Source organism: Falco cherrug, chromosome Z (assembly GCF_023634085.1).
Source record: "Falco cherrug isolate bFalChe1 chromosome Z, bFalChe1.pri, whole genome shotgun sequence".
NCBI classification, from domain to species: domain Eukaryota; kingdom Metazoa; phylum Chordata; class Aves; order Falconiformes; family Falconidae; genus Falco; species Falco cherrug.
Genome location: NC_073720.1, coordinates 61,790,082 through 61,802,296, shown reverse-complemented (window position 1 = coordinate 61,802,296; position 12,215 = coordinate 61,790,082). Strand labels below are relative to the sequence as shown.

At 43.6% G+C, this 12,215-nt stretch overlaps 1 protein-coding gene across 1 annotated transcript; it reads left to right on the top strand.

Moving 5' to 3' along the window:
- The first annotated feature begins 206 nt into the window (after positions 1-206).
- Positions 207-11,535, top strand: STARD4 (StAR related lipid transfer domain containing 4). Its single transcript, XM_055699197.1, has 6 exons — positions 207-317; positions 647-779; positions 3,353-3,402; positions 4,990-5,116; positions 6,232-6,346; positions 6,888-11,535. The coding sequence occupies exons 2-6, from the start codon at positions 675-677 to the stop codon at positions 7,112-7,114; spliced, it is 624 nt and encodes a 207-aa protein (XP_055555172.1). The 5' UTR covers positions 207-317; positions 647-674; the 3' UTR covers positions 7,115-11,535.
- Positions 11,536-12,215: the final 680 nt, after the last annotated feature.

Below are 12,215 nucleotides of genomic sequence, written 5' to 3'. Positions count from 1 at the left end.
CGCGCGCGGGAAGCTCCCCACGCCGCTTGTCCCCGCCCCCTCCCATCACTCCACTCCCTCCACCCAATCAGGGCGCCGCGCCCCGCCGCGAGCAGCAAACGGCAGGACTCGCTCCTTCCTCCGGCCGGCGACGACGCGCCGGTGACGCCGCGTGATATGGGAAGGCAGCGAGCCCCACCCCCGCCCTCGGCGGATCTCGCTGCCATTGGCTGCGCCGGGAAGCCGGCTGCGCTCTCATTGGCTCCCGGCATCGGCCGTTGGGCCGCCGGGCCGGCTGGCAGTGCGGTCGCCGGGGGTGGCGGAGGGACGGGCCGCAGGTGGGCTCGGGGCGCCGGGGCTGGTGGCGGCAGCGGGGGGCCCGCGCGCGAGCGACCGTCACGCGCCCCGAAAGGCCGCGGAGGCCCGGGCTTGGCCTGGCGCCGGGGGGGGCCCGTTGGCTCGTGTCCTGCGCCCCCCGCCGCACCCCGGCGGCCGCCCGCTGTCACCCGACCCGAGCGGGGGGGGTGTGGGCCCGGGGGGGGGGGGAGGGCCCGGCGGGGGCGGTGGTTTCCGCTCCCTGCGGTCGCGGTGCGCGGGTTTGAGCGAGTCGCGCCGCGCTGTTGACGTCCGCGGTGTGTCGTCCGGTTGTGGTGTGCGGTCGGTGTAGCGGGGGCCTTCCCGCCGGAGGGGAGCCGATGGATGGCCTGCCCGGCCCGGCCCCGCTGGCGGCGCGGCTGCGGGACACCCTGGTGCAGTACCACGGCATCGCGGACCGCGCCTGGCGGCTGGCGAAGAAAACGGTGAGTGCGCGGGGCGGCCGCGGGTCACGGGGGGTGGGGGGGGTGGGGTGGGGAGCGCCTGTTGTGCCGTACAGCACGGGTGTGGGACACCGGGCGCGTTCCTGCGAGCCTGACGTGAGAGGCCCTGCGGAACCACCCTCCCTGGGCAGTGCCTGTCTAGGTGGCGGTGTTTCCTGCCGACCCTCCGACCCGTTTCAGGGAGGTGTCTCACGGAAGGATCCCGTCTGTGCAGGACTATAGGCTTTTCTTAAAGCAAAACGTGAAATACTGCTAGCACGAGCAGTGTGGCAAGGGGCTCATCTGTGCTTTCAACAAACCAGCCACAGCCCGCAGGTAGTCTCTGTTGGCCTCTGGAATCTTGTCTGTCTGTAATGCTCAAACCCATCCTGCTTCAACTTCCAAATGCCTTCCTCTAAAAAACTGAGATCATTCTCAGGTCTTTCTCTCATACTGCCTCATGTTTCCATTGCCTTCAGAGACCCCACATTATCATGTTTCCTTCCGTGAAAGGGGATGCAGTTCCTGCTTTCTCCAAGCAGTTTGGCATCATTGCAGACAGAGTCATGTACTTCACTTGTAAGAGAGAAGCAACAATACACTTTATTGATATAACAAAGTTAAGTGGTAAATAGTTCAACAAGATTCAATGGCAAGGTACACCTGATTATTTACTGCACAGAGGACTGGGTCAGACAAAACTCTCAGGGAGGCCCTCTTCTTGAGTCATGAGGTTCAGAAAGAGCCCCCTTGCTTTCTAAACTTCTTCTCAGACAGGAGTCTAACTGCAGCTGGATCCACTCCTAGTTGCAGACTTGGTCGATGGTTTATGTCTAAAGGGTTAGATGTGCACAATCAATCCTTTATGTGACTTAGCTCAGGCTTCAAAGTTTAGCATGCTATTAATCACTTATCAAGAATCCATTGCGGCAGGGAGTCTCTCAGCCTTGAGTAGTAACCTTGAGAGGCGCCCATACTCAAAGGGAGAACCTGGTGTGTCACCTGCCGCTGTGCAGGAGAGCTCAACGTGCTCTGGGCTGTCCACCATTTATAAAGTAAGATGATTGACTTACAGTCATATTTGCATATCAGCAAGGTATTTGGGTCATCATTCCAGACAGCCCTTGGCTACCATGTTGTCACCCATCCCCCAAAGTCCAGAGTAAGCTGGATGCAGCCATCACAACCCCCACTAGTGGTTGTGGCTTCCACAGTGGGGTGAGGTGGATGGGGCGTGGTGGAGACAGGGCACCACCACAGCCAAAACCTTCTTTTGAGTTGTTTGGCTTTTCTGAGTCCTGCTGCATCAAGCTCAATGGACTTTGCTGGTGCATCAGTTCTAGGCTGGGTGAATACTTTTTATCCTGTCCTGCACAGGAGGTCAAAATATATTATGATCTTCCAGTGTAGCAATGTGGTAGAACTGGTATGGTAAATTTCTATCTTTGCCTTTTTGTTACAGTGGTTTGGGTGGGTCTTGTATTTCTTTTTTTTGCCTTTGAAGGCAGACATTGGTTAGAGAGTGTCAATTGTACCAAATGTAACTTGATTATTTGCAAAATTAATAAAGTCAGTCTTGAAAGGGAGTAACAGGGGATCCAAGCCTTTCACTTTTGCAAAACAGCTACACTACCGCTGCTTTGCTAAATGCTGTCTTATACCTGTACCATTGTTTTAGTTTAAGAAGTTACCTGAATCTCACTGTTTCAGATCATATTATTGCCCAGATTTTACCCCTGTAAAATTTCTAGTTGGACTTCCTGCCTTCCTTGTGTTTTGGTACTGTGCCATGTAAAAGAAATTCAGAGCTTTAGCTATCTGCCAGGGAGACGTGTTTTGCCACAAAATATCTTAAATGGTTCTGGATGCAGTACTTATGCTACTGTTCTTAAGGACATTTGGTCCTTTGTGCTTATGATTCCAAATAAAAAAGCCCTTTAACACTGAAATTCAGAGATTTTGTGCATGGGTTCTATTCCATGGTTAGATAAAAATCAGGAGATACTGGTTTATTTATTTTCTCTGGCTAACTTTTTAAAATGAATAGACTACTGCTTGCAAAGCACTTCTACTGAGGCATCTAAGAGAGAAGGGAAACTTAAGCTTTCCTGTCTGTCACTGTCAGCATCTTCTGCACACATTTGCTTGGTCATGTGTTACAGAAGTGGAAGCAGAAGTTCTGTGGTCTTCGCCTATGAGTAGTGTTCAGATAATAGGTTTCCAGTTGCCTTTTAATTGAAAGGCTTTACCTAGTAATGTAGTTCCATTATTCTATGTGTTTTCATAGCGAACTGGCTTAGTCTGCGGAGCCCTATTTCTGTGCAGAATTCTAGCATTTGACACTGGAAAAGTATGACAGATTTTTTTTAAAGAACGGAAGATTACAAGTAAAATCATGTCTGAAACATCTGCTCATCTTCTTAAGAAAAGTGTACAAAAGTGCCCAGGTCCATGAGAACTTTGGGGTGAACCATAGTTAATGGTAAATTTGCTTTTCTTCAGAAAAATTGAAGCATTTTCTGGGCATTTTTTAGTTGTATGTAAGTGAGAACACCATATCTTGCATTTTCTTTCAGAAAGATGCAACTGTGTGGCGTAAACCATCAGAGGAATTCAGTGGATATCTGTAAGTTTGTCTGCAGAACAAATACATTCTAAGGTTCACAGATGTGTTTTCTAGAATTTAGAATTTAAGGTTGTGGATTCTACAGCCCTCAGCTACGCAGATTGGCTGGAAGATAAGTGGATCATCTAGTTTGCCTGTACCATGTCTTTTTAGCGTTATACTTCGATGCTTTAGCATTGCATGGTGTTTAGAGCAACAAACAATGAAAACTGTGGAACGTAATACAAAACTCCTGTTGGCTGAAGTGGGCAATGACATATGCCCAGACCTTTTAGAAAGATTGTCTGCAAACCACAGAATCAAGTACAGGTTCAGCAGTCCAAAGTATTACTGGACAGCAATGCAGTCAATGCTTGAACTGCTACAGTGACTATGCAATTGCAATCTAGTAAAATATCAAGCGTGTCGTTATGGGAAAGATGTGTGACATATAGGTCCTTCCTGCATGAGTTTCTGTCACTGGGTTCTGTTGGTATCTGTAGGTTTAGGCAGAGAAATAGTTACTAGAAAATAGCACTCTGAAGAAATGAAAAGTCATGTGAAAAGATACCATTTGCAAGTATGTCAAAGACTGATGCAGTCTGCAGAATTTAAGTCCTGTTAAGTCTGCAAGAGCCAATGACTCCAGACACCAAGAGTCTGCCGACTGTGCAGGGCCACAGGCACACTGGCACCAAAAGTTTGTGTAACTTGAATCACTGCCAAGAGAGCAGCAGCTGCTATGTGCAGATGAAGACTCCAGGGTTGTGTGTACACCTGGCGAAAGTAACGACTCTTTGAAGAACTTTCCAAACACCTAGCTGGAAGCCACTGGCGTGTTCACATGGTCCTCTGTTCTGAGTATACAGCTAATATTGGCTACAGCTAGGTAATGAAGAATGCATATGGGTGAACTGTGCAAGGGAATAGATAAATTTGTTACTTGATTTGTTAAGTTACCTACTATTAATAAGAACAGCTTAATGAATAAGAATTATTCTGAAAATAATTGTCCTGATGTATTCTTCCCCTTCAGGAACTGGAGGACCTGTAACACAAGTAAATAAAATCTCTAATGTCTACTAAAAATATCTGGTAACAGAAGAATGTTCTGTAATGTCTTACACTATATTAATTATTTGGTACTCTTACATGCCACCAAAGTAAAGTGTAGTTCTAATTAGATTGCTTTTACTACTGTTATTTCTACTTTATGAAATATTTTTTTTTCCATTGTAGTCCTGCTGTCCTTTCTTTTTGCTTTTAGCTTTTAGCTTTACTTGTCCCTCCTGGACTCCCTTGCTTGCCCAGCAAGAAGAGCAAAATAACAAGTTGTAAGAGAACTAAACATGATGAATGATTTTTTGCCTGAGGAAGGAGTTTGCCATTTACAAAATATTAATTGCAGCATAAGGACAAAATTTCTCAGAGTAACATTTATTGCAGAGAAGAACAGATGCACCCATAGGTCTTTTTGTGTACTGTTTTTGTGATACAGTTGTTCACTGACCATAACTCCAGCTACCGAGGTATCATAGTAAGTATGCTGTTGCAAATTAACGGAATATTTATAAAGAATTTCTCACTTGTAAACATCTGTTTGTCTAGCTACAAAGCTCAAGGAGTTGTGGAAGATGTTACTAACAGAATAGTGGATCATATTCGCCCTGGACCTTATAGACTAGACTGGGACAGCTTAATGACTACAATGGACATCATAGAAACATTTGAAGAGGTGAAGACTGGTTTATATTCTTAAGGGAAATGTGTATAGATGCATACATGAGTTTAATGTTACAGCAGAGCAGTCGTTCCAACTAATACTACCATTTTTATGCCCATTTTCTGCATGAACATGAGATACTGTACATACATGCAGTGGGTGACCTCAGATGAGGCTTTCTGGCTGCACAGTCCTATTCTGAAGCTTGAAGTTCTAAAAATAAAGGAGTGAAAATTGGTTGGTCACAATTTTCTCAGATCTGGGAGCTCTGGTAGCCTCTTGATAAAATTCACATAGAGTTACAGTGTGGTATTTTATATGCCAAAGCCTTTTCATATGGCTTGCTTTCTTCCATTCCAAAATTGTGGGTATTAATAATCCACACGTACAGAAGCTCCAGCCTCTCCCTCTTCCTGAAAGGCTGACTTCACTGTGTGCTGGGAGACAAAGTAATTCATACTGAGGGGCAGGACTTGTTAAAGAAAGGTAGGTTTGAAGTTGATTACAGAAGAACAGGTAGCCTTTTGGTTACTGGGGGCATTCACTATGACTTTAAAGCCCTGTGGACATCTGACTTGAACATGTCTTTTGCTGTGGCTCTTAAGGAAGATATATATGTCAAGGTATTTCTGCTAATTATTCCCTAAAATTTATACAAACTCTATTGTCTTATAAGAAAGCCTTTTTTTTGAGGAACTGTTTGCATTCTGTTTTATATTTCACTTGGATTAAAAGTACTTGACAGCATCTTAATACTGAGAGGGCTCTCACGATTTATTCATGGTCCTTTCAGACTTCCTCAGTAATGGTTAGGCAACATAAAAGCCACATGGCTTTCAGTTCCCAGGTATGACACCGTTTTCTAGTTCTTGTCAGTATGGTTTACTGACTAAACTAAGGTGCCAGATATTCTCTGCCCCTGCAGCTTTCTGGTGCAGACTGCAAGTCCTTACAAACTTCCAGCATTTAGACTGAAAATGACACAGCCATTCAGCCCTCACAGTGTAGCTGACAGAGTCTGCGACATTTGTGGAAAAGACTAGCTGCCTACAAGCATAAATTTCCCTATATTCATTATACTAAGGTATCTTTGTTGTCTTACCCTCCTTATTCTGTCACTCAACAAGAACTGCTGTGTGATGCGCTACACCACTGCTGGCCAGCTCTGGAACATCATAGCACCAAGGGAATTTGTTGATTTCTCTTACACTACAAGCTATGAAGATGGGCTTCTAACGTGCGGTAAGGCACCACTTACCTCTGTTTAATTCTTACTTTGCGACAGCTGCTTGGCTTAAGATTTGATACAAAATAAATTTAGTTTTGCGGTAAACACTCAAAAATGGTGTAAGATGGTCTTCAACAACTATTTCAAAGGGATCTTAACATTTTACAGATTTAAAGAATCATAAAAGTTACTTGAGCCATCCCTGTGTGCCAAGTTTCATTTATGCCAGCTGTGGGACAGGAGACAAATTGAGTGCTCTAACTTAGCTTTTACAGCAAACTATGTGGAGTAACAACTTGCTCAGCTTGCTAGTAAATGGGAATAATGTTTTTTAATGTTGGAATTTCTGTTTATCAAGCTCTGCATGTCATGGAGTTTGGATGAAGACAAACTTTCTTCTATGAAAGTACCCAGAAACTTGAAGTGTGCCTGTCACTTCAACTACATTACCCAAGCAGAAACTTGTAAATTTTAAATTCACTGTACCTTTATTTTTTTATGTCTCAAATTAATTTCCTCTTTTTTGCTTCTGTTTTTTTTTCTCCCCTTAAATAGGTATAAGCCTAGACTATGGAGAAGTGAGACCTAACTTTGTCCGTGGATTCAATCACCCTTGCGGTTGGTTCTGCGTCCCTCTTAAGGACTATCCTAGCCACAGTCTTTTGACAGGCTATATTCAGACTGAACTGCGAGGGATGCTACCACAATCTGCAGTAGACACTGCCATGTCTAGTACCCTAGCCAATTTCTACTCTGACCTCAAAAAAGCACTGAAAACATAGGCAAACAGTGACTTAAAAGCCCGTGCATTTCTTGCAATCAAATTATATTGTTTAGCTTAGCATAGGTTAGCTACTGAGTTAAGAGGTGATTAATATTGTTCCTGAATGATACCTGAACCTTTATGTTGAGGGATCCAACTTTACCAAGTACTTTTTGATGTGATACTTAGCATACATTCCTAATGCATGGTGCAAGGTTCTGTTTCCTGCTCAGCACTCTGCAGCTGTGTGAAGAGTAGTCTGAATCTATAAACCCCTGGCTTCCTAGTTAGAAAACACAAGATGTGTGTTTGGGCTTGAAAAATGTAGCATGAACTCACCTCTTACCGAGTATTGAGAGTGGAGTGCTCAGGATTTTGCTGGTGCAGGTCACTGTACAGGCAGCATCTGATTGAAGATGTAATTTTGTAATATATATTTTTATATTTACTGAAAATTTTTGATTTATTTAGGTTGTGCAGGTGCATCTGTAACTTGTTTTAAAAAATTGTTTTATCATAGGGATATTACATAGCTAAGTTGTTAAATGATACTACTCATAAGAAAGCTATTCGCTCTTGTTAGCAAAAATAAGTATTCATTATTGGCATTTCTTCAGTGTTGTAACTGTAATTTAATTAACTGTTGTATATAACAGTGCATAGATAAAGAAATGCCCTTACAGCAGATCCAAAGCTCATTTAAGTCATCAGGTGTCCTTCCATAGTTTTTAGTGTGCTTTTAATCACACAGTTGTCAAAATACCAAACCTCCAATGGATCATCTACGATACTTTGCACTTCTAAATAATTTTGTACTTAACTTTGCATGTAATTGTGTGGGGGGGTATTTTTGTGTTTGGTTTTGGATTTGTTTTTTTGGATTTTTTTGGTCTTCCTTAACTGAAAATCCTGGAATTACTAAAGCAACAGAAAGGACCACTAGCTTGCTTCAGGTATAGGCATTGGTGTAGGTGCAACAGCACACCTATAATACCCCTAGATTGATCTTTGCAATAAATGAAATTAGCATTCTTAAAACATAAGCGACTGAAGGCCAAAGCTTAAGCTTTGCCGAATTGCTCAGCTCTGCTGGTGGATGGAGGGTCACATTTTTGAGGACATTTAGCTACCCAGTGATGCTGACAGATGCATAGCAAGGGCTTTCAAAAGATTACTGTCTGTGCAGCTAGGGACCTGAATTCTCTTTAAAACCTGTCGTTAAACTTTTGATGTTGGGATGCACCATTTTCACAGGTGAGATTGTAATTATCCCTATGCATGACCAGTGCTAGTGGCGGCAAGTTTAGCTGTGTGATAGGGAAAGCCCTAATGTTTTGGGGCTAGTTTCATGCGTACAATCCAAGGACTGGTAACTCTCAGGAAGAAAATATTTGCCTCTTTTGACACTGGCCACTGTAGCTGAACTCTGAACAGTGAGGACTTTCCTTATTGCTCAAGAAAAGAGTGAGAAAAAACATGACACCAAATATAGTGAGGGCTTTTCCAATATGTTTCCTGTATTAAGGCATTTAGTAGTTTAAGACAGTTAAAGGCAGTGGCATCCAACAGCTTTTTGGTGCCTTCACAGGCAGAAAATGTCAACTCCCTGTTGGGTTTTGTGTGTTCTGTGGTTCCCTTTAAACTCCTTGTTTACTCTTCCCATATTTTCTACCTTCCTTGTTTCCCCAGCAGTAATGCGAGTTCACAAGGTGATCTTTCATCACCAAGGACACTAAGGAGTCGGTGTCAGCAGACACACTTTTTCCTAAATGCTAGGGTCCACTCTTTTCTAGTACTGGCACAGAGGCAAGCATGAAATCCCTAGCAGTACTGCTCTGTGGGATGAATGCTGACATGATTATAGAGAAAGCTGTGTGAAGTGTACCCTATTTATTCTTCCCAGTTATAAAGATTACATGTATAGTGAATCTGCATATTTATGTCTTCTTTTTTTAAAACTGCTGGGACTGACTAATTGAGGGGTTGTGGTACAGATGTACATAGAGAAGAATATTCCATTGTTCTGTAAAAAGCCCAGTTTAAATCCATACAGAGGCACTTCAGAGCTGGAGAAACGGATTAAAAGGAGCACAAGACACTTATAGGATGATGTTTGTACAACACTAGGCACTGCAGAAAAGATTAAGAGGTCCCTGTTCCAAATGCCCATTATAAGGGCTCTAACAGCTCTAGAGTACTTATCTTTATTTAGTGTTCAGTGACATGGCTTTTTGTGCTTTCAGTGAAGATAGGCTGTTTCTGTTACTAAGCCTGCATAAAGGCAGGAGAGTTCGGTAGCATTTGACTTCAGAGCAAAGAGTTGCATTGCTCTTCTGTTGCTGAGAAAATGAACTGTGACCTCTGAGGTATGGTACACTCTTGTAGGCCATGTATCTTGTCACCCTCTGTGAAGTGGGATAGGAATAGGTACAGAGGTCACTTTGGATCTGGAAAATTATTACAGACATTAATTAGAATTAATAGAAAAAACAGTGATGTTTAAACCCATTTCCTGGTGAAAGAGTATGAAGGTGGGAGATACGATAATAAATCTATGCTAAATATTAAATGCTTTACAGGAAAGAATATATCCTAAGTCCTAGATCACAATATAAACTTCATAATACATTCATTCTGCCTTTCCCAGTTCTCACTGAGTTGTGCTGGTGACTTAAGTTTTTTACAGTATGGGTAGGGAGTGATTATGCTAGGGTTACCTTCCTAACAAACATAGGTGATAACAGCACATGACGGGAGATACCTGTGTGCATTTCACAGCTGACCCACACAATAAGAGATGTCATATCTGGATTAAGGTGTCCCAAATGCATTATCCAGAACTGTCTCTTCCGAAGTGATTTTCTTTAAAATTTCTCTTTCAATGTGTCAAGTGAGTATGACTACCTAGCGATCCTCAGAAATGTTTTTTTGATACAGGCAGCATAGATGAAGTTATTAGAAGATTGATTGCTGTAGTCAGAAACTGACCTTGCTCCAGCCATCTGGGGACAAGTTTGGCTGTGCCCTGGGATGCCTGATAGAAAGCATTTCCTGAGCTCTGTACCTGGGCCTGCTGACCTGCCTGCTAGCACAGACCCAGCTCTGAGGCAGGTTATGACACTGCAGAGTAAATTACTACCCTAAGTAATGCTCCCTGACTTCTTCAGGGTGTCAGTCTGAGTGCTGTGGTCAGTTTGGGTTCCAATCAGACAGCATTACAGCTAGCGTGTGGTGTTACGAATTCGAGCGCCAAGATTCACTGGGGATGCAGGGCAGCACTCGGTGGGGTACATCTGAGCAGTTGCAAACATGAGTACTTAACTGTTATTTGGGTAGCATGCGACCCGTCCTTGTCTGTATGCCTAACAGGATTTTGAGCTCCTCACAGCTGGGAGGAAGGAGGAAAGAAATCACAGCATGCCTGTTCACTGGAGCATGAGGAATGCCCCCACAAACCGGCATCTCTTATGCATACAGTATGAAGCATGGAGACCCTATGTGCATAGCCATCTGTGGAATTTCATGGTCTCCCTGTCTCAACCAATCAGGCTATTTTAAAAGCTACAATTAAAACATTAACATCTGTACAGAAACACAGCCCATTAGAGGTGAGATGCTGAAAGTTTCCCAAGACCTGCAGGTGTAGTAATCTTCACCAGAAGACCGTTGTACACCAGGGAGTTAGTGATGCACACAGCAGTTAACCTGAGCTGGCCCAGGCCTGTGCTGCACTGTGCGTGTTCCCTGGCGGCAGGGTGAACTTACTCAGAGGAGGCTGCAAGCAGCTGCCACACAGTACCAGCAGGTACAGCACCTGTATGGCCTTCCCTGTGTCTGACAGTGCAGCAGGTTCAGGATATCCTTACCGCTGCATAGTAGTAATGATAAGTAGTTCGATGAATGAAATGATGAATGTTTTAAGAAAAACTTGCAATAGCTTGAATAACAAAAAATGGGATAACCCTTCCACAGGTAGGATCTGCACAGCATGCTGTGCCAGAGACCTGCTTGATGGCTCACAAGTCGGGGTTCCCAGCATTTGAAGGGATGCAAAGTTATACTACTGTCTCTTTATTGTGTTAGCTCCAATAAATAGCACTTTAAGTGATGTTGTATGGAGGCTGGTCGCCTTCTACTGGGATTATAAGGAATCAACGCTTCCTAGTGCAAAGCAGAGGTAAGATGAAGAATCAAGTTGTGTATATGCTCTACAGAGGCAAAACACCTTTCAGTTCTGCCTCTGTGCCACCCAGCCTGTACCATGGAAACTGAACATTTGTGGAAGAGAACTTGAGGAAGCTTGATGCCCAGCACATGTTCTACCTGCTACATGCCTTTTGCCTGCAGAAGTGGAAGTATAATAAAAAAAATGGAGGAAGATGCCTTTCATGTATTATTTTTTTAAAATGTCAAACAAATAAAAGTATTGAGAATTCACAATGCATGTAAAAATGTTGAATCATTTCCCAAAGCATCTGCATCCTTGGATATTTTAGACAAAAAGTTACTTGCGTATGTACAACATGTTAAAGGAAATAAGGTGGTGTAACTGTTCAGAAGGACATCAGAACTACAAAAAACCAGGGCTTTATTAAGAACCAGATTGCACCAGGCATCAGCAGAAATGCAGATACTTGTTAATTATGAGGCGAGATGGTTTTGTGTAACTCCCCAGCTATTCTAACTTATGGATAGTCCCTCTGAGTAGTTCTGTCACATTGCAAACCTGTAAGTTCTTTCTTATGCCCCATTTTCTTGTCTCAAGCTTGCTATAAAACCAGCGTGATGTGCTCTAAGTCAAGGTTCCACACCACTGATGCGCTATTTTTGAGGTCAGGCCAAAGCACAAAAATTTTGAGCTCAAGGGGGAGCTCAAGTCCGTAAGATCCAGCTCCTACACATGCCCTCTTCTCTCCTTTTGCCTTCCTGCTGCCCTTTTCCATACTTTCATGGAGATAAGAAGATGATTTCATGAAACTGTAGTAAGAACCTATGCCTTGCCTTAGCTTGGGAAGGGATTGAGCAGCATTCATGGAACCACCAAATTAGACAGTTTTTCTGGAGCACTGTTACCATACAGAACGTCTTGCATTGCTTATCAGCATTTATTTCTTGGATCC